The 22616-nt window shown below is 36.2% G+C and overlaps 1 protein-coding gene across 3 annotated transcripts in view; it reads right to left on the minus strand.

The window, feature by feature from the left end:
* FGF12 (fibroblast growth factor 12) overlaps positions 1-22616 on the minus strand; it is a 565776-nt gene that overhangs the window by 12917 nt on the left and 530243 nt on the right. For all 3 annotated transcript variants that reach the window (XM_027587166.2, XM_027587165.2, XM_027587164.2), the window contains one exon: positions 9810-10008. In XM_027587166.2, coding sequence (XP_027442967.1) covers positions 9810-10008 — 199 coding nt within the window. The remainder of the gene's footprint in view (positions 1-9809; positions 10009-22616) is intronic.

The following is a 22616-nucleotide window of genomic DNA, read 5'->3' on the forward strand; positions in this document are numbered from 1 at the left end:
TGCTCTTTTTTATCCCATAGAATGTTTTGGATATAAATACCATTATTCCTCTAAGACATGTGGGATCATAATGGTTTTGGATAATTGGTAAAAGGAGACAATGTTCTGAAAAGGGAAGCATTTCTGTTTGGTTCTTTAGTACTCTTTCTTCAAATCAGTTTTCTATTTTCCTTTATTTTGGTATTTGTTTCAATTTATTTCACTTTTTCCCCTTCTCACCACCCATACCCCCTTCTCCTCTCCTTCTTCTGGATGTTTCCTTTTATTCATGTTTTGACTTTTCTTGATCCATAGTACATTGGAACAGAACGAATTCACTGCAGCTTTCAGAGTAAAAATGAGGTAGATTTGATGAGAGAATATTCTTCCCCATGTGCAGACACAAGGACACACAAAAGTTTCTTATAACATAGCCTACATCGTGTATTACTTCAAGACCTAGCATTCACTAGAAATCCCCAGTTCAACCCCATAAGGTGAGCAGTCACCTCCTAAGCAGTCAGTGTCCTCATTATCATAGCTAATATTAATTGAGCACTTACTATATATCTGCTCTTTATATACACTCTGGTTATTTTAAATGATCTAAAAGATCCTTTTATTGGTTCCTTTTGCAACTAAGGAAACTGAAGAACAAAATGGGTAGTTTGTTAGAAGTAGTGCAGGGCACCACAGGGCAGAATCAGCATTAAAATTCATGTGTGGTTAACTCTAAGGTTCCTGCTCTAAGCTCATAGTCAAATAGTTTAATGTGTCTGGAAAAAAACAAACAAACAAACTACATAAAACTTTGTTGACTGGTCTCAAGTTGAAACCTTCATCCCAAACCTCATGGGTGTCCTCAGCACTTCCTGGAACCCTCCTACGTTTCTCTTGCCAGTTTTCTCTCCCATTCTTCCTAAGGGGCCATTCCGTACCTTCTCCTTTCTCCTCAAACCTTCCTCAGACTCAGGTTATAGGCCTGTCTTCTTTCTTTTCTTGTCTTGTCTTTCTCTCCTCTCTCTTCTCTCTCCTCCATTTTCCTCCTTCCTTCCTTCCCTTCCTTCCTTTTTTTTTTTTTAATCAGTAAACCACCTTGCTTTGTATTTCACTTAGAAAAGAGCAGCAGAAGAGAAAGTTTTCATATTTCCACTACGAAAATGACCCACCTGCCTACATCTGCTCACATGTGTTCTGGTGCTTGAATTCTTCCCATGCCTGTCTAAATCTGGCCCTCCACTTGCCGCTTCGGAGTATGATCCCACCCCCTTTGGTCAGTGTTATTTAGTAACCATCTCTCCTGTAATGCCAAATCTTACTTCTCCCCAGTTGTTCCCATCAGTCTATAAATAGGCTGTAATAGCTTTAAACAAACAAGCAATCACACTATGTAACTACCATATTTCTCTCCAGCTAACTCCCCATTTCTCTATCCCTCCTTTCTTTTAGCATAACTCCTCAAAAGTGTGATTTCATAATACTTTCTTTTTTTCTTTACCTCCTGTGATAACTTGAAACCACTCCAATTAGATTTATTCCTTGCTACACCCCTGAAATTACTCTTGTCAAGTCACTATTGACTGTATGTTATAGACCCACTGGTCAATCCTCCAGGACCTTATTGGATCCCCTGACAGTCTTTGATAGAGATAACAGCTCTGGTCATAGTTTTACCTCTTTCTAACTATATGGACCTGGGTGAGTTATTTAACTTCTCTTAAACTCAGTTTCCTCATGTTTAAAATTGGGATGATAATCTTAAACTGCATATTCCCGGGGTGTTAGTGACTATCAAATGATACTCTGTGGAGGAAAGCAGGTTAACAATAACGAGCCACACAAATGTCATATAAAGCAATACTGTGGCTACTAATCATTACTTATATTATTTCTAGATTCCTGCAAATCACTTAAAAAGTGAGTATTCTTATAATTATGGGGAGAACTAGATGTAAATCTTTGATTGTCAGTATTGCTCTGTGAGGGAGATTGCAAAATCTGTGTGGAGGGCAAGTGCAGTCGTTGCTGACAAATTCTGTTTTCCAAATGGAGGCAATGTAACTCCAATTTCTGATAAAGTTCATAAATGGCCCTCTATAAAGAACCCCCGGGGCACCTGGGTGGCTCAGTCGGTTGAGCGACTGCCTTCGGCTCAGGTCATGATCCTGGAGTCCCGGGATCGAGTCCCGCATCGGGCTCCCTGCTCGGCGGGGAGTCTGCTTCTCCCTCTGACCCTCCCCCCTCTCATGTGCTCTCTCTCTCATTCTCTCTCTCTCAAATAAATAAAATCTTAAAAAAAAAAAAGAACATTAAAAAAAAAAGAACCCCCATCCTATATCAGTTTCCATCAAAGAAGAATGAAATATGACTAATCTTTTTATTACTACCAATTTAATTGAATTGTCCTTGGCCCGCTGTAATTTCTAAGAAGTGGAAAGGTTAGATTGCTCTGTTAATGTACCATTAAAGATATTCAATTGTCTTAATCGCAGATCATGGAAGGGTGTGAGCAATTAACATGAAGCAATTTCACACCTTAATTAATGTCACATGAAATCCCTTTGGAACTGTAGAAGAATTTTAAGTGCTGGTTCAGAAGCAATATATTGCCAAAGGAATGCACCCGGTATGCTGTAAATATTTATTATGAAGAGTTAAGAGACATTGTGAACACAAAGATCTATATCTTCATTTAGAAGGAGATGAGAAGCAATATTTGTGTGCAGGAGAGAGACAGATATGGAAGAAGGATGTAGCAGGGAGAGGTAGGAGGGTTTTATTTAAGACTAAATTCAAAGCCAGGAAAATGCTGCTTTGAATGAGTTACACTGGTTTGGGGGAAGAAGGTGTCACAGTCTGGCAGAGATTCCAAACTCAAAAGATGGACACAGAGAGAGAGAGAATTGCAGCTATTTGCTATAATTAAAACAAGCAGGGGCATCAGCTATAGGTATTTTTTTGCTCTGTTTCTGTCTTTCAGTACGGTGGGGTCCAAAAGAGGATTCTGGGAAACAAACCATTTAGTTTTTTTTCCAGTCAATTGAAATAAAAATATCAAAATCGACTTGCCACTATTATCCTCCCATTTAGAGCTCCTAAAACATTAGGACTCTTGGGTTTGTTCAGTTCTTTGGTATCTCATTGTATGGTTTTTGAAGAGATTATTTTCCCTCCAAATTTCATTTACATTGTCTCTAATCCCTTAGTGAATACCACACCTCACAGCATTTCTCCAGTACATGACCCAAAAACACAATGTCCAGTTTCCAAGGGAAAATGAAAAACGCACTTTAGATTGATCTAATAGATTTGGGATATCCAGCTTTCTTTCAGTCTTATCTTCATGTTATTCCTATGAAACAGATGGCATTTATAATCAACTTCATCTTCAGAGATTATTGAGGTTTGAAGAGGGTAAATTATTTTCTCAAAATTACTTAGCAAATCATTGGCAAAATGTTTATCAGAACTAGACATTTATTTATATTTGATTAATTGATTTGTATAAGGTTACTTTTAGTCAATGTTAATTTAGTGCAATAATTGGTGTTAGCTCTAATTTACTCCATATAATAATTTAACTCAGCACTAGAATACAGCCATCTTAATAGCAGTAGGAAATGGCAAAATGTAACATGTTTAGTATATTCAATTCCATGGTGTCAGAGTGACAATTTACTCTATGTTAGATTAGGCTTAGTCCAATATATTGATCACAATAATCTGAATAAATTTAAATAATTGCCTATGGCCAGACTTGATCAAAATGAGCCTAGAATCACTAAATTCAATTTAGAACACTAAGTCTTGATCCTGGTTGCCATCATTATCACTTGGACAATAAAACCAGATCGCTCTGGAGATCCGGCCTGAGAATTTCTAACTACAGATGGCTGGGATACTGATGTTTGGTAAACACTGCTCTACGTTACACTGCTGGTACTTAGATTCTATTAGCTTAAATCAACAGTTACAACAGGAAAAACGGATAATTTAAATTTGTGTGTGTGTGTGTGTGTGTGTGTGTGTGCGTGTGTCTTGTCTCCCCACTGGAAAATATATTGGTGGAAATTGGCAAATGTTCCTTTATTTAGAGTTTAATATTTCTGTAGCCATGACTCTCAATTGGTATTTACTACTTTTACTGTAGAAACATATTTCTCCCTCCGGGACTAAGTTCTTGAAGCTTAAATCTTTGAAAAGTGCACACGTTCTTTTCAGGAGGAAGGAACCAGATTCTGAATACCCAACCACCTGCAGCAGCTGAGTAATGAGCTTCTTGGAGGAGGGAGGAGAAAAGGAGGAGACTGTATCTTGTTCTTTGTCAAAAACTATTTGGCTGCTGTATCTAAAGCTAAAGGGGGAGGTTACCACCAAGACAATTGAAATCTGGGGGAGTTACTTATCTGTGGTGTGAACAATGGTCTGAAAGGGCAAAACTGGGAATCATGAAGCCTGTTCCATTGTCTTAAATTCCAGGGGAGGGGACCCGTGTAAGTAACGGTTGACATGCAAGTGTACGTAGTAATGGGTTTAAATATCACGTCCATCCATCTGTCTGAATAGATGCCCTTGCAACTCTTCATTAACACCACCTGTGTTCTAAACCCAGGATGGAAAGTGAGAACATGATGGGAAAGGGGCTGGTGGGTAATTATTGTCATATAATCAGTGCAGGACTTAAAGATCCTGGGACTGGCAGAGTTTAATTTTGGGAATCCTGACATTCAAAAGGATATCATCATCAGGACTGGGGAAAAGGCAGAGCTATTTGCAAAACAAAACAAACCTTCTCTGGCTTTCCCTCTGTAAATGGTCAATTTCCTTCCCCAAGGAGGGGGGGGACATTTACAGTCCACAGTCCGTACTGGACTCTGTTGGTGACTATACAGTGGTGGGTTTACAGATTTATAAAAATTCCTTTAAAAACTAAAGATAACTGACAACCTTTCCAGTTAGCCAGCAATATGGTTAACCTCTTATAAACTTGTCATTTTCTCTCTCTTCTGAAAGTGAATTCTAGTTACGTGCTTTATAATTGTCCTATGGAAAAAAATATTACCAAAAACTTCCTTTACAATGGGTTATGGCTAGAATGTCTTTCATCCCACTCCTTCTAAACAAAAGTTACAAATCACCCATTATGGGGGTAGCTCATAAAACTGTACTTTATTCATTCAATAATTCAATAAAGGATATGTGTTTAGAATCATTTTATTTATAAATCCTAAGCTGGGCTCCCTGAAGAAACATGGTTTTACAATAAAGTGATTATAAAGAATGCACAGAATGTCATTGTCAAAGAACTTTAGGAATCATCTGCTCCAAATTTTTCTTTTGCGGAACAGGAAATGAAGCCTGTTAACATTTGTCAAGAAAAAAGTGATATATTCTTTATTCTTTCTTGCTTAGTTTTAACATGGCATTCTCATAACTATGCTATCTGATTATGTACCACTATGAATTTATCTTGTCATATCATGTATATCTGTCTCCATTTTGCATGGTTTAGAGCTAGCTTACTATGCAAGTTGTTTCATGGTATAACATTTCTGCTTTCCTATCACTGACGTTTTTAATTATTAGCATATCCATAGGCTTACTTCAGATTAAAGGGACATAAAAGGTAGGAGGTAGGTATATAGGCTTTGGCAGTAGGCTTCCTAGATGGCAGTCCCAGTTCTGTATTTATCTAGCCCTCTGATTGGCCAGGGCATACTTACTTACTTATTTTAAATATTGGTCTCTTCATCTATAAGATGAGGGTAATAACATAAGGCTGTTGTGACCTTTAATGAACATATGCAACCTGCCTAGTAAACAGTAAACTGTATGTAAATGCAGTAGGACTAGTAATAGTAGTGGTAGCACAAATAGTTTGGGGATCCTAGTGAGCAGAGAGAAGTTCTTGCTGCATAGTAGAATAATGTCTAAAAAAACCTCAAGTGCACATATCTTGGATACTAATGGTAATTATATAATTACATCATTTGATAACCTAAAGCATAGCTGCATGGAGAATCACTGGGAATTTGTTCATATTTTTGCATTATAATAATGATATCAAAGTAAAACAAGGTATGGGAGAACTGAGGAATTGCATGGGTCTGTTACAATATAAGAACATGAAGGTCTCCATGAATCTAAAAGGCTTTTATTTCTAAGGAGTGAACAAGTATATTCTAGATTTAAAAAGGAGCGAAGCATATAGGAGACATTTATTCAATAGCATTTGCTAGGGTCTTATTATGCTATGTTGAGGTTCCATTTCAGACTTCAGACTGTAAGCAGTTTCATTCATCCTCACAGAGATTAAGCACATGCTTGCTTGAGTCAGAATGCCTTGGCTTGGATTCTGCCTCTGCCACTTACAAACTGCTTGATATGGGACAAATTACTCAATGTCTCTGTGCTTCATTTTCTACATTTGTCAAATGGGGATAATATTAGGATCCACTTCATAGAAATGGAATGGAAGAAAAGGGGATAACTGAGACATGTTTAGCACGATACCTGTACAGAGGAAGCATTTAGAGAACTGTTAGCTAATTTGTTAAAAAAAAAAAAAAGTTAACCTTGCTCTCTAAGACAAAAGGCAAAGACATTTCTAGGGAATTAAAAGGTCTTTGTTCTGAAACAATTGCATTCTTGTTTTCATTTTTGGAAATGATTCTTATCATATTCCATATACTCCAACACCTCAGCTTTCATTCCTGCCATATAAAGAGACAAAGAGCCTTGGAAACAAATCCAAGTGAATTTAATATTTGTGTTAAATTAGTGAATCTGATTTAGAATGGACTATTCCCCCCCTCAGAACAAAATGGAAATCGTCAAAACATCAGTAAATAAGGAAAATAAAAAACAAAACAATGACCAAAAAGCTATCAATAAGAAAATTAGGAAATCAGGGCTATTCTAAAGTTAAGATGTTAAGATGATGGCAGGTTGAAGCAGAGGCTCTTACTGTCCCAGTCCCATTCTGCTATTCTCTCAAAATAACTGAACACTTATTTGGCATGTAGCCATCCAGAAGAAATGGTACATTCTTAGGCTTCCCTGCACATAAGTGAGACCACCCTGACTGGGTTGCAGTCAGTGGGATTTAAGTATCATATGGCAGCTAATGGGAACCTTCTAGAAGAGAACGCTGACACAGGGTTTTGCCTCTGCCTTTCTCATCCCTTCTTCTTCTGTCTGGCTGGAATGAGGACGCTGGGTGGATCGTGGGGGCAAGAGTAGAACCAGGGCCATTGTGTGGTTGTGTTGATAGTGCAGGGCGCACTTGTACAACACACTAGGGAGAGTGGCACTCAGATGGACTTAGCTGAGGTCCCTAACAACTGGGAAGTCACAGAACAGGCCCTGGATGGCAGGTTTCTTGATTTGGTTGGTGAGAATAAAACTCTGTATGATTAAGCTGCTCTTAACATGGGTTTTGTATTGTACATAGCCAAATCTAATTCTAAAGTAAACAATTAGGAACGTCTAGTTGTCTCTTCCAACATTTGTACTGAAATGCAGCAATAACTATAGAATTTAGGCAGCTCTGAGACTAGGAATGTAGTCATTGAATCCATTACTCTTGGAAACGTGTACGTGGTCACACAGTCTCAAGAAGCTTGACTAGCCAAAGTGCAAACAGCAGTCATGAATAGGAGGGTAAGTTATCGGTGTGTTTTTTCTTTTTTTGGGGGGGTCGGTATGAAAAGCATTTCCATAAAAAGAGCAAATAACACATGTGGATTTTTCCTTTCCTTTACACTTTCCGGAATTCAAAAATTGTTAATGAACATGTGCTACTTTTGTTTCAACAACAACAAAATCTATATAAATGCGCAAATAAAAATGATGCAGTAGAGGGGATGTGGGTAGGGGAATGGGTGAAATAGATAAAGGGTATTAAGAGTACACTTATCCTGTTGAGCACTGAAAAATGTGTAGAATTGTTGAATTGTTATATTGTACAGCCGAAATAAAGAGAATATGTATGTTATATACATGTATAATGTACATGTTAATTACGTTCCAATAAAAAAATGATGCAGAAGTTTTAACAGTTTATTCACACTGCACCCAGAGTGTTTTTGTCTGCTTGATCTCTACCTCTCACCTCTAATGGTCTGAACCTGGCCTAGCCTTGCAATTACATTTAAATGATCAACTTTCCAATATCTTTTTTTTTTTGTGGAAGTGATTGCTCTTTCCCTAAATCCCAATATCATTTCCAGCAACATGTAATACATCACTTTTTACATTATACTATTGGCTTTAATACACGTATCTCATATCTCCAAGAATACTGTAAGGTTATCTGAAGCATATATAATTCTTCTTTGTCTTCATACTTACCTATTCATTCGTTCATTCATGTGTTCACTCAGTTGACGACAGATTATTAAATGTCTCTCTATGATATGCAAGATATTATACAAGCAACAAAGATATATGAGGAAAAAAACTTGTTCTGTACATTCAAACAATGATCAATCCATGGATAAGAGAAGACAGCGTGGCAAACAGGTAAATTTAATACAATGTGATCAGTTCTAGGGGAGAGGATTGTATAAAATGATAAAGTGACAGAATATTTAATTCTACTTGAAGAGAGTCAGGCCCCCACACAAGCAGTGACTCCTGGATGTGTTCTTTACAAAGACTAATAGGCATTTTCAGGCATGTGAGTGGATGGACATTATGGAGAGAGGAGGGCCAAAGAACTACGCGTGTCCCCAAACTGTGAAAACAGATTACAAGAAGGCAAGTTCTGCTTTGTGTGGTTAAAAGGACAGGGTGTGAGGGGAGTTTTGAGAGGGATCAGGAGCTTCGAATGTCACATTTCCCCCCAGGGCTTCCAACACAGTGTTGACCGAACAAATGGTTGTTGACTATTACAATCATAGGTATGGTGCAGCAGGAGCTATGATGTTATGCTAGTCGACCGGACCATGCCTTGTGGATATTCAGGGGACAGAAAGCCTGGCTATGTTACAGACTTGTAATGCACTGCCTCAATCTCCTTATTTCCACAGACAAGGAGGCTGAACTAATGCTTTAAGTGATTATAATGTGACTTTCAGAAACGAAGTTTATCAGTAAATGTCTAGGTTACTGCTATTTTTTAGCCGGTCTTAAAAAGCTTGAATGAATACAGCAAAAGTGGTTACCCCAATAGTATAGTCTCATCTTCCACAAGGAACAAGTCGCCCAAAATGGGTTTCCTTAGCATAAAATTATTTATTCCACCAATCAATTTTAAATAAGTGAACACTGTATTAAATGATCATGAGAGGGGAGGTTATAGGCTTGACTGAGAAGGATAAAATTGAATGTTTACTGATCACAGTAAACAGCATACTATTTTCTTTCCTTAGAAAATACAAAGAAAAATTAATACACCATATTGTTAGATTTGTACACAAAGATGTATAGGTTAGCATATATAAACATATATAGATATAAACATATCTCCAAAGGCTTTTTGCAAACTTTAAAGCACTATGATAACATGACTGGCTTGTCAAGAGTGTAGCTTGAGGAATTAAATTATTGTATTCAACAGAGAAGGAAATTACATTCTAAATGGTAACTAGCGCTATTTTTCTACTTTCAGGAATTTTCTAGCTTCTATTTCAAGCAGTTTTTTTAATAAGTGCCAAGTATTTGTAATAGAATTTTTTTTCTTTTTTAGGAAGAGGTAGTACTATGTTTTCTGAAACTTTATTTTGATATGTTGCATTCTAAGTAAACTCCACTGAGCAAGGACAAGGAGCAAAATTGGCATCAACACACAGAAATCAGGGTCAAAAAAAAAAAAGTTCATTTCATACCTTCAATGGGTTTTGGTACAAAATGTGATGAGGGTTTGGTTTTCTTCACTCTGTTTCCCTTCATAATTTGACCTTCTTTATTGAGTCCCAGAAACCATGCTCGGCCTGATTCTTGTTGACGGTACAGTGTGGAAGAATAAATCACATAGTAGTTTTCAAATACAGATTCCTTAAATTTGCATTCTGGAGTGAAAACATCCTGCAGAAGAAAAGAAGATACAAAAGAGAGAAAGGATTTAAAAGTGAACTAGCAAATGCTTAAATGCAATGAACTTGAAATATAGGTCCTGTATTAAGAACAAATCAGGCAATTGCACATAATTTCTAGAGGCACTCACAAAGATTCATCATACAAAATCAAGAAACAAGATTTCCTTTCTAAACAACCTCTACTTCACAGAACACAACTGTCAGGCTTGAATCACTCATTGGGCTAACATCAATCAAGGCTGTACTCAGGTCTGATCCCAGTAAAATATTTTGTAAATTTAAGAGATTGACTACAGAACATTTTAGTGGCCCTTATCATGTAAAATGTATCCCTGGGAATCAAAATCAAACACAACCACAGCATACACAGGTTCATGATGTTTTTGAAGGGATTACCTTCTATGTACATAACTCTATTATGCAGTCAAAGTTTGTTCCATAAAATCACCAGTATGCTACCTCTTTGCTTAAATGTAACTTTTCATTTAATCTCTTTGTAACATTTTTTAAACTTGATAACCAAAACTTCAGGCAACATACCCAGGGATAAGTAGTAGAAGAAATATTACTACTACATTGTGTGATCTTCAATGAAACATAGAATAAGAGTTTTAAATCAAGAAGGAACCTTAAAAATCCTCTACTTCAACCTCATCATTGGATAAGTGAAACAACCAAAAGGTTATCTGATTAATTCAAAGTTACACACACATGCATACACACATGCGTGCACACATACAGACACACACACACACAGATTACTGCATCAATGCCAGAATTCACATTTCATGCTTCACAATCACTGCCTCTCAAGATCACCTTTTCTGCCTGAGTCTTGTTTAGTGACTTACAGTGAAACTTTATAATAAGTGCAATGAAATCATATCTTAACATGCCAAATGGACAAAATATATTTCATGGAATGAAGAAATTCCTTCCCTTATAAGATAAGCAGAAGAAAAATAAATGTGATAGCATCTTCTTCAATTACACATATATAAGAATCTTACATGTGAAACACATTCACTGCTGTCTTTGCGATATACTGGAAAAATTTCTTCCTTGTAACCCTTTAAGTGTTATGTCCCCAATGCTTTAATGCAGTTACACCTGCAGTTAAGTTACTGAGGAATATGAGGGACTAATGCCGGGTGAAACCATGTCCTTCTAGGTGATACTCACAGACTAGTCCCCTGGGTTCATTTGCAGAAAGCTACAGTGATGCATCAATGGGTGTTGGAAGGTTCTCTGGATTTTAAATGGTTCTAAAATTACAGAGCAAGAAAATGAGACTGAAGTGATGGGAAGGGGGATGGAAAGGCGATTGTGAACATTATATACATATGTGTATATACATATATAATACAGATAGAATATGTATTATTATTATATACTGATAATAAATATATACATATCTATCTATACTATATTGATGATAACAATAAAATGCCACAGGACACTCTCAACTTTAAGTAAACCTAATGGTTAAGAATCAGAAAAATAAGTATGGAATACAACTTCATAGCTGCTCTGAAGGTGGTAATAAAAAAGATGGATCATAAAAACTATTGGTGAGGATATGAAGAAACTGTCATCCTCATATATTGCTGGTAGGAATGCAAATAATGCAGCAGCCATGGAGAACAGTTTGGCAGTTCTGCAAAAAAGTTAAACATACAATTACCATATGAGCCAGCCATTGTACTTCCACGCATGTACCTAGGAGAAACGGAATTTCATATCTGCACAGAAACAGGTCCACAGATGTCCATAGCACTATTATTCATCATGTGGAAACAATTCATACATCTAGCAATGAATGCCTGGATAAACAGGATGTGGCATATACATTTAATGGAATATTATTCAGCCACAAAAAAGAACAAAGGACTGATTCATGTGATAACCTGGATGAACCTCAAAAGCATTGTGCTAAGTGAAAGAAGCCATATGTTGTATGATTCCCTTTATACGAAATATCCAGAATAGGTAAATTCAGACACAAAAAACAGATTAGTGGTTGCCAACAGCTGGGGGTCAGGTAAATAAGGAGTGGCTCCTTTTTTTGGAGAGATAAAAGTATCCTGAGATTAGATGGTAGTGATGTTTGTGCAATTTTGTGAAAAAAAAAACAACACTGAAGCATACACTTTAAAACATGAATTTTATGGTATGTGAATTTTATCTCAATAAACAAAAGAAGGAATCAGAGAAACAGAGTGACTAGAGAAAATGAGGGAAAAGAATAAAACTATTGTATATTCCTTGTCTGGCAACACAGAAGTAAATGATGGGCCTATGGGGTTCTTCTATAACCTTGTCTCAATATAATTAGGACAAAGTTTAATCATTGCCATGTAGAGGAAACAAAGTGATTCAGATTCAATTTATAAGATATTTTGAAGTTCTGGTTTTCTTCAAGGACTGTGTTAAAAGACTTAGAAAATGCTAAAATTTACTATAGATATCTATATATTATATATAGATATATTTAAAGGTTTTATTTATTTATTTGACAGAGAGAGAGAAACAGAGCACAAGCAGGGGGAGCAGCTGAGGGAAAGGGAGAAGCAGGCTCCCTGCTGAGCAGGAAGCCCGATGTGGGGTTTGATCCCAGAACCCTGGGATCCATGACCTGAGCTGAAGGCAGACGCTTAGCTGACTGAGCCACTCAGGTGCCCCAGGTATATATTTTTTTTAAAACAGACCAATCAAAATAATTTCACAGGTTTTATTTCTAGGCCTAGCTCAGTACTAGTCAACCCTAGATACTAAGGGACTCTTGAAAGGTCCATGAATAAATTATACATAAGAAAGGAAAATATATGGGACAAGGAATTGTGTACACATATTATAATATATTGACACAACCTATTTATTTAGAAGTATACTTTACAGACATGAAAACTTCAAGACAGATACAAATCTGCTTAGTGATAGTTAAATTTGGTGACTTTATTTAACATAGTAACTGAAGCTTCCCCCCCCCCCCTCCCTTGGGGTGGCTCAGTCTGTTAAGTGCCAGGCTCTTGATTTCAGCTCAGGTCATGATCTCAGGGTGGTGAGAAGGAGGCCCACATCCAGCTCCATGCTGGGCATGGAGCCTGCTTAAGATTCTCTCTCTTTCTCCCCCATCCATGTTCATGTGCTTGCATTCTCTCTCTTTCTCTCTCTCTCAACAAAGTAACTAAAGCCCCTGATACTGACATAACTGCTCTGAGAGTCATAGGAAGTTACAGGGAGATCCAGGCACTGGGCTAGACCATGAGCTCCTGGCTGCTGGTTCAATACCTTTGCAATGCTACATACACATTGCTTTCTACTGCATAACCAAGCCTGCGTATGATGCCAGGCTGCCAGTTTGAGACTAGCCATCATAAAACACACTCCCACCAAAGATAATTACTACATTGTCTTTTTTTGTATATGAGAAAAATAACACCTTTATTTAGTAAATAATGAACTCTGAGATTTCTGTTGAGTTTCACAATTGTTTAAAGTCTGCTCTTAAAACTGCAAAAGTCCAGGATATCAGGCAGGGACATGGGCCAGGAATAGCATTAGGCAGGGATTGGGTCTTGAATTTCTGAGCTGGTGGAGTCCAGACACAGCACCCAGGTCCTAATCCAAAATGAAAAGTCAAGTGAAGTATCCCATTTAACGTCATTTCAAGGGGGTTATGCAGAGTCAGAATTTGGAAATGAGGCAGCTAATACCTCCCCAGGGCAAAACATTTCAGGTGGAAAAAATGTCAGAAGCTGAGTGCAGGCACTTCTGTGGGGCACAGCCCTCTGGAAATGGTGAGAAAACCTTATGCACACTGAGCAAACTTGGATAATGATTCTAAGTGCAACCTTTACTTACATAGTTTCAACATAAATATGAAGGTAGACATCAAAAAAATTACAATATAGTTGTTATAATCCCTCTTTTTATGTAATGAGAAATGAAATGTCTTAGACTTAGAATAAGAAAATCAGTTTTGCTTTGGGAACCATACCTACTAGCTGTGGGACTTTAAGTAAGTGATTAAACTTCTTTGAATTTCACATTTGCAACTATAAATTGAGTTATTTTAAGGAAAGTAAGATGAAGGACATGGAAGCCTGTTGTAAACTTTTAGTATTTACAAAAACTTCAACTCATTATTCTTCTTAAGTTTTTACTTATAGCCAGAAAAGTACAATCAGTCATGTAAATAGACATTAATTCTGTGCTTTTGTCATGAAGTTTGAATCTGCTCCAGCATCCAGGACCCTATGCTATAAGTTGTTTTGTCCTACATAGATTGTTCCCACTATAGCTAAAACAAATTACACATACACACATAATTTTTAAAAAAAATTATCTAAAGCTTTCGGCAAACATCTGGGCAACCACATACATTCAGAAGAGGATCTGAGGTTAAAAAAAAAGTGTGTTCAGAATGACAATAAATCTCGTGTGTAATGGAGACAAGCAGACTTGGAGCCAAAGGTGATAAAATCCTAGACTACATTAATCCAGTGCATATACTGAAAGCAGTGTAAATAGCAAGTGGAATAAGGAGGATTTTTTTTTTTTTTGAAAGACGAACCAGTAGCTATATTGCATCTCGTGAATTGTGTTTATATCTACTATCCCAAGAAATCAGTTCATTGTAGGTACACAGCAATGCTTGTAGAAATATTTGTTGATGAAACAAACATCTCCACATGTACATCATGTATGTAGATATGTGAAATGCTGTTTACTTTTCACAGTTATTACTCTAGAATCTTTCCAAATCTTAAAAAAATAAGTTAAAAATAAGTCTTTCCCATGTTAAGTTTATTCAGCTTGAGCTGACCTGGATTTCAGTGGAATATGAATACAACCTTTGATAGGGTTCCAAAATTACTTTTGAGAACTCACTTTCATAGTAGCATTTGCAATGAAAAACAACAATTTTTTTGTTCTAGCATTGTACAAGTCATTACGTGACCAATTCTTTTTCACGTTCCAAATACCTTCTCACCCTGCTTTATCCTAGAAAGGTAACAAGACCCACCCGTTTCCATCCAGATGACAAGGAAAATTGGAATACCACTTAAGCCCAGGGCAACCACTCAGGATCCTTTCCAGTCTCACCCCATTTCCTCTGATTCTTATCTACTCTCTGTACAGTTCCAATCTCTGATCCCCAACCTCTACTTTGATCCCTCTTCCATATGCAGGTTCTTCCTTACTCTTCTCTCTGCACTGTTCTGGTTTCTCCCCTCCAGTCTTAGGGTCTGCCGTTGCCCAGGATGAGGCCCTTCTTCCCCAGCGGCCTATAACTATGTCATCCTTAGCCCTTTCCACCTTCATTTGAATGGCTTTCTCCTTTAAATATAAATAACATGAGGAAGAAGGAGACATTTAGGGTATTTGATGGTTAAAATGTTATATTTTTTTCATGGTTGACTATCACTGCCAATACTGTGTATATCATGTATGAGTTCCTTGACATGCCCACACTTCCCATCACCAATTGTACTTTGCTTAGGTTGTTCTATTTCTCTATCCAAGAGGACCATGACAAATGCTCTTCTCAGTCATTATAGGTAATCGTGAACTTTCCTTCATTTAGCTTCTCATAGTATTACTTTTTTTTTTTTTTTTTGCAGTATTTAACTCACTCTGCTTCTTGTATCATGGTTTTTCTTGCTCCTATTCTAGACATTCTGAGCTTTGCTCACAAAACCATGTTACTCGTCAATGTTTATTAGGAAGTCCAGTGTATTCAGCACTCGATTTATTCTTATTGAATTAAATCAAAATATTCTAAGTTAAGGAAACAGCAAAGGTTGTGTGATAAGACAGAATGGAATGACAGTATTGACTCTGTTTCTTTAGTTGTATGGTCTTGGACATGCCATTTAATTTTGATAAATCTTTTTTTCATCTATAAAGTGAAATAATAATTCTTACATTAAAAAAATTGGTGAAGACACTTAAGATCTGTCCTTCTAGTAAATTTCAAGTATATAACAAAATATTGTTGACTTCAGTCACATTGGTGTACATTAGCTCTCCAAACCTATTCATCTTACCTAACTAAAACTTGATACCTCTTGACCAATATCCCATTTCCCTCTTCCAACCCCTGGTAACCATAATTATACTCTCTGCTTCTACAAGTTTAACTATTCAAAGTTCCACATTTAAGTAAGATTAAGTGGGGTTTGTCTTTTTGCATTTGGTTTATTTCTCCTAGCTTAATATCTACCAGCTTCATCTGTGATATTACAAATGGTAAGATTTTCTTCTTTTTAAGGCTAAATAATATCTCACTGTATATTTATTAATACCGTATTTTCTTTATCCATCAACCACCAACAGATACCGAGGTTGTTTCCTTATCTTCATTATTGAAAATAATGCTAAAATGAAGATGGGAGTGTAGCTATGTCTTCAAGATCTTGAATTCATTTCCTTTGGATTTATTCCCAAGTGGGACTGATTGTTGGACCATAAGGTAGTGTTGGCACCCTCACCCCCCCAAAAAAAAGGAAGAAAGAAAGAAAAAAATGGTAGCTATGTGAAGTGATATATATGTTCATTAGTTTAATTGTGATAAATATCTCACAATGTATCATATACAATTCTTAATTGTCAACTACACTTCAAAAGAGCTGGAAATAATCCACCATGAGTTGTATTCAAGCACAGCTGAAATGAAAAGATGGAAAATGCTGAGTGTTGACAAGGATGTGGAACAAGGAAAACGCTGAGTGTTGACAAGGATGTGGAACAAGTGGACCTCTTATACATAAATGATAGGAGAATAAATTGGTAAAAGCATTTTGGAAAACTCTTTGGCAGTATTTATAAATATAAGTATATCCTATGATTCAGCAATTCTGTTCCTGGATTTATACACAAATGAAATCTATCTATATCTATCTATCATCTCTCTATCTATCTATCTATCTATCTATCTATCTATCTATCTCCCAAAAGACATATACAAGAATGGTCATAACAACACTATTTATAATGGCTCCCAAGTGGAAACAACCCAAATGCCCATCAATAGTAGAATGGGTATACAGTATGCTCAGACAATCATAAAATACTATAGAACAGTGAGAATAAATAAAATACAGCTATAAGCAATAATATGGATGATTCTCACCAACATAATGTGGAGCAAAAGAATCCAAACAAACAAACAAAAATAACTGCTGCACACTGTATGATTCCATTTATATAGAGGTGAAAAGCAGGTAAAACTAACCTACTGTGATAGAACTCAGGATAGTGTTCAGGGAGGGTAGTTGCTTGAATGAAGCAAGGGGAGGGACCCTGGGATGCTGGTAATGACCTATTTCTTGATCTGGGAGCTGGTTACATGAGTGTGTACACTTTATGAAAATTAACTGAGCTCTATTATGATTTTCACACTTTTTATGTACATTACTTGTAATAAAAAAAAACCCACAGATGTGTCAAAAAAAAGTGGCGAAGATTAAGTAAAATGACAAATATTATTTCCCCAAACCATTGTTCTTCTTTCAAAATCAAGTTTTTTTTTCCACATAATTAGCTAGCATATCATGCATGGCAATTTTATAGCAATCACCATCACTCATTCATGAGTTGTGGACAAGTTTTGTTCAAGATGAAAACATTACACTTTTAAATCACATAATTTATTCAAGAAAAAATGTTTTCCCTCCAGCTCACTTATTCTAATTCTCACTTTTTATTATAGGCCATTATATAATGCACATACTTACATGTTTTATTTAAATAGTGCTTGTAAAACTGCCTAAGTTAAAACTTACCATTTGCAAGTTCCTATAAAAAATAATAATGATAATGATAATAAAACATAAAATGAACAGACTAGAAAAAGAAAATTACCCACACACATGAAGAAATGCACAACAAATATTTTCTGTAAAATCATTTGCATTCTTTAAATTTCTGGCTTATTATGCACTAACAATTTTCCAAATTGTCAAACTGACCTTTGGCAAATCAGTTAACCTCTCTGAACCTCAATTTCCTCTCTATAAACTGAAGATATGTTTACTACAGATTCATGGAACTATAATGGTCAAATTATGTAACACATGTACAAGCTCTTTGATACCAATAAAGACCTATACAATTATTTGAAAGAACTTATTTCACACAGAAGACTTCGACTTCAGAACAATAAAGTCTCTACATTTTGGAGATACATCACTCAAAACCACTTATGCTCCTCCTAGTTTTACTTGCAAAATGTATGCTTCCCAACTCAACTAGGAATATATGACTTGTATAATCCTGTACAGTTAATATAATTAAAAGGTAGCCTAATTACAATTTATTTTCATCCCGTTCTTTGCAGATCTCCATTTCCTCCTTACAGCTCTAGCTACAATATACCATGGGATGAATGTGCAACGAATGAATGAACTCTCAATGCACTGCAGCCACTGGTCTCCTCGCTGTTTCTCAAAAACAAGCATTACCCACTTCAAGTCCCTCACAACTGAGATCCTCAGTTCTTGAAAATGTCTTCATGTTAACACGGTTTGCTCTCATTTCATTCAGGTCACTGCTCAAATCTGACTATCTCAGAGAGCTTCCCTGACTACCTTATGTAATTTAGCACCTCCTCCTCATTGTCTAATCCTTTACCTTGCTTTTTTTTCTCCATAACTTACCACTAGTTGGCGTGATATTACATATGAATTAAGTTCTATGAAGGTAAGCACCATGATTGTTAATTTCCTTCATATTCCATGTATGCCATAGTTGTTGGAATTAAAAAAAAATCTATTCTGAGTCAAAATAATTTGGTGAAAGAATTTCATGAAACCTAGATTTTTATTCCTGTATATCTGTAATCTGTGTTCAAACTGGGAAGATCACTTTCTGTCTTAGGTTCCTTGTTACCCTAAGTGTAAAAGAGAATTTTGTTAAACTAGGCAAAAACTCAAATGTCCCTTTTGATTTAAACTTTCCATAGTCTTTTCATATTCAATAGTTAAATAATTTCTTGAAATTAAGGAGTCCATATAAGATATGGTTATTTTAAAAAACAGTGCTTACCTACCAAAAATTTTGGTAATATATTGTTATCAGGAAAACAAAATAAAAAATGTAATCCGAGGAAATAAACTTTGCTGTGGGTAGTTATGACTAATGACTATGATATGTAAAAATTACTGACTTTTCAAACATATGCTAGATACAAAGGGCCTTCTCATTTTAATTTTTTTCCTTTCCAATTAAAAACCAAAATCTTTTTCATATACAAAAGCATCTCCCCTGTTTACTGAGCTACCTTTTTATTGGGTTGTATATATGGAAGAAAGAAATAAAAAAAAAATTGATGATTCTCACAAAACAATTTATGTCCAACAACTCCAGAGATAGATAGTTCCTTTGGTTATAACCTTTGAATATTTGGATGTGAAGCTTCTGGTTTGCTAACTTTTTAATAGCTTTTAGATGTACAGAATTTGAAAATCCTTGGTATATTAATAGTTGTTCTGTCAACTGTGTTGTCAGACATAATGATATTAAGTCAAGCAAGAGAACTTTTGTTTTCCATCCTGACAAAGAGGCAACAAAATGCTAAAATACATTATCTCAAATGAAGTATTTTTTAAAAAACACTGAGTTGCTTTGATTAGAACAAATCTAATTTTATAACTTAAAAAAAAAAACCTCAGCAGATATTGAATCTTTATCTATATGCTTTTGAGATAATTTTGACTGGAAAACTACTGAGCTAATTTCTCTAAAAATAAAGCTTCTTTGTTAACACATTCCTTGCAATATCCTACAAGACAACAAAGTAAATTTAAATCATCATAAAATAATGAAAACTGTGGTATATTGGAAACAATTTTGGAGGCAGACAAAGATTCAAATACCTAATTTTTTAACTTGGACAAGTTATTTAATTTCTCTGAAGCTTAGCTTTATTATCTATAAGTTAATACTAATCATACCTTCACTATAAGGTTGAGTCATTAAGAAACAACAAAGGTGTACCTAACTAGTACTTGGAATATCACTAACTTTATTTACTTCTAGTTGCACTTTTTAGGTTATATCTGATATCACAAGCCAGAAGGGTTAGCCTGAACAGTAGGTTGAGAAAAGTCACTCTACTTGTAGAATTCAAAAAAATGTGTTTTCCCTATAATAGGTTAATCAAGGCAATGCTGCTCAAGGCTCAATTTGGCCATTATTTACAGAGTAACCAGATAAATCTGACTATTTCTCTTTTTCTGATAGAGGATGTTTTTATCAATCTGAGATAAGTTATATGATTTTCAGATTCTTAACATCTGCTAATGAGGCATAATGCCACATAACCATTTGACTTAGCCTCTAGCCCAAAGCTTGTAAGTATAGAAGTGAGGTAGGAATGGGAAACTGGAGAAGATGAGTGGATAAGAAGATATATCATATTACAGTTCACTGTTATCAAAATTATTTCCAGAATTCTGACTATTCTAGAGACAGAGAGCAGATATTGAGGGAACAGTGTGATTCTTCATTTAAAAACACCATTGTTTCTTGTGAAGTTAGCATGTACACAGTATATAACTATGGGTTTGCACATTAAGGCAAGTGCATTGAATACCCTCAGCACATTCATGAAAGAGGAGGAATGCCTCTGGTGCCTCAGGCTCTGTTTTCCTTTTTGGGGGTAAGAATGGAAGTAGGGATATTTTCAAATTACCATATTTCAATGTAACCATTGTTATACCTTTTGGGAAGTCATTTTGAATACTCTAAAGGGCCCTGGAAATTATCAAGTAAGGTTGACAATATATATTTACATGAAATTTTCCAATTTTTATTTATTTTTTAAAGATTTTATTTATTTGGGGCACCTGGGTGGCTCAATCGTTAAGCGTCTGCCTTCGGCTCAGGTCATGATCCCAGGGTCCTGGGATTAAGCCCTGCATCAGGCTCCCTGCTCAGTGGGAAGCCTGTTTCTCCCTCTCACACTCCCCCTGTTTGTGTTCCCTCTCTCGCTGTGTATCTCTCTGTCAAATAAATAAATAAATACAATCTTTAAAAAAGATTGTATTTATTTATTTGACAGAGAGAGACAGCAAGCATGGAGAGTGGCAGAGGGAGAGGGAGAAGCAGGTTCCCTGCTCAGCAGAGAACACGATGTGGGACTCGATCACAGGATCCTGGGATCATGACCTGAGCCAAAGGCTGTTGTTTAACTGAGCCACCCAGGTGCCCCAAATTTTCCAATTTTTAAAATTCCATGTGTCAACTTCCATGAAGTCAGAGTAACCAGTCAAACTTAACTTCCTGTTGTAACAATTATAAGTACTGGACAAAATATGAGGCAACAGTTTCCAGGTACTTGTCAACTGAAATTGCTGGGCTCTAATCTTTGAGAGAAGGAAAATATATGAGGTAAGTACTACATTGATCCTGGCTTTCTGCAAGGGGTACTTTCCAACCCTGGAATGGAGAGGTAAAGCTGAAGTGTAGCATTGTGGTTATTTTGAACTGTGCAGGCAGAAATTAGAGTTTAGGACTGCTAAAGGGACTGGAATTTGTAGATCAAGGTGCCAAAGAAAAGAAACCTGATGGAATGGAAGTCAGGAGATTATATGGGAATTTCCTGAGGATCTTGGGCTTATGGATGGACTAAACATGCTAAGGATAAGACTCTCCAAGGCCCGGATTAGAACAGCTACTGCAGAACTGAGAGCTCAATAGAGATATAAGAGGTTGTGCAGGGCTGGTATATGCTGAACTTCCAGACAACCAGAAAGAAGAGACCTTGATATTTGACATTCACTAGAGACCTCAGAACGGCCACAGTTTAGAGTTAATGATCACACTGTAAATAAGGTCCCTTCACCCCCTAGATTAAAGACAGAAGCAAAATAATCAAGACCTAAACACACAGACACACACACACACACACACACACACACACACACACACACACACCCTAAAAAGATCAAGAAGATCTACTAGTTATTTATCTAAATGCCAAGAGATAAACACACAATCTTTATCAAAAGATAATGCAATGCACTCTATAATCTATCATACAAATGTCTAACATACTAAATTACAAAACATGGATATAGCTAGCAATAATGTAACCCATAGGGTGCCTGGGTGGCTCAGTTGGTTAACCGACTGCCTTCGGCTCAGGTCATGATCCTGGAGTCCCAGGATCAAGTCCCGCATCGGGCTCCCTGCTCAGCAGGGAGTCTGCTTCTCCCTCTGCCCCTCCCCCCTCTCATGTGCTCTCTCTCACATTCTCTCTCTCAAATAAATAAATAAAATCTTTAAAAATAATAATGTAACCCATAATCAGCCAATTAAGCCCTCAATAAAATCAAACAAACACAAAACAGAAGGGGACCCAGATGTTCAAATTAATAGACAAGGACTTTAAAATAGCTCCTATAAATGTTATAGGACTTAAAGAAAAAGAACACAATGAGTAAACAAATAAGAAATAGAAGTAGAAAAAAAATGAAAATGATGGAAAAAAGAACCGAATGAAAATTTTAGAACTGAAAAGGTCAAGATTTGAGGCAGGAAAAATTATTGGATGTACTTATTAACCAACTGGAAACTGGCAAAAGAAAG

This window comes from Zalophus californianus, chromosome 1, assembly GCF_009762305.2.
Source record: "Zalophus californianus isolate mZalCal1 chromosome 1, mZalCal1.pri.v2, whole genome shotgun sequence".
In the NCBI taxonomy this organism is placed as follows: Eukaryota; Metazoa; Chordata; class Mammalia; order Carnivora; family Otariidae; genus Zalophus; species Zalophus californianus.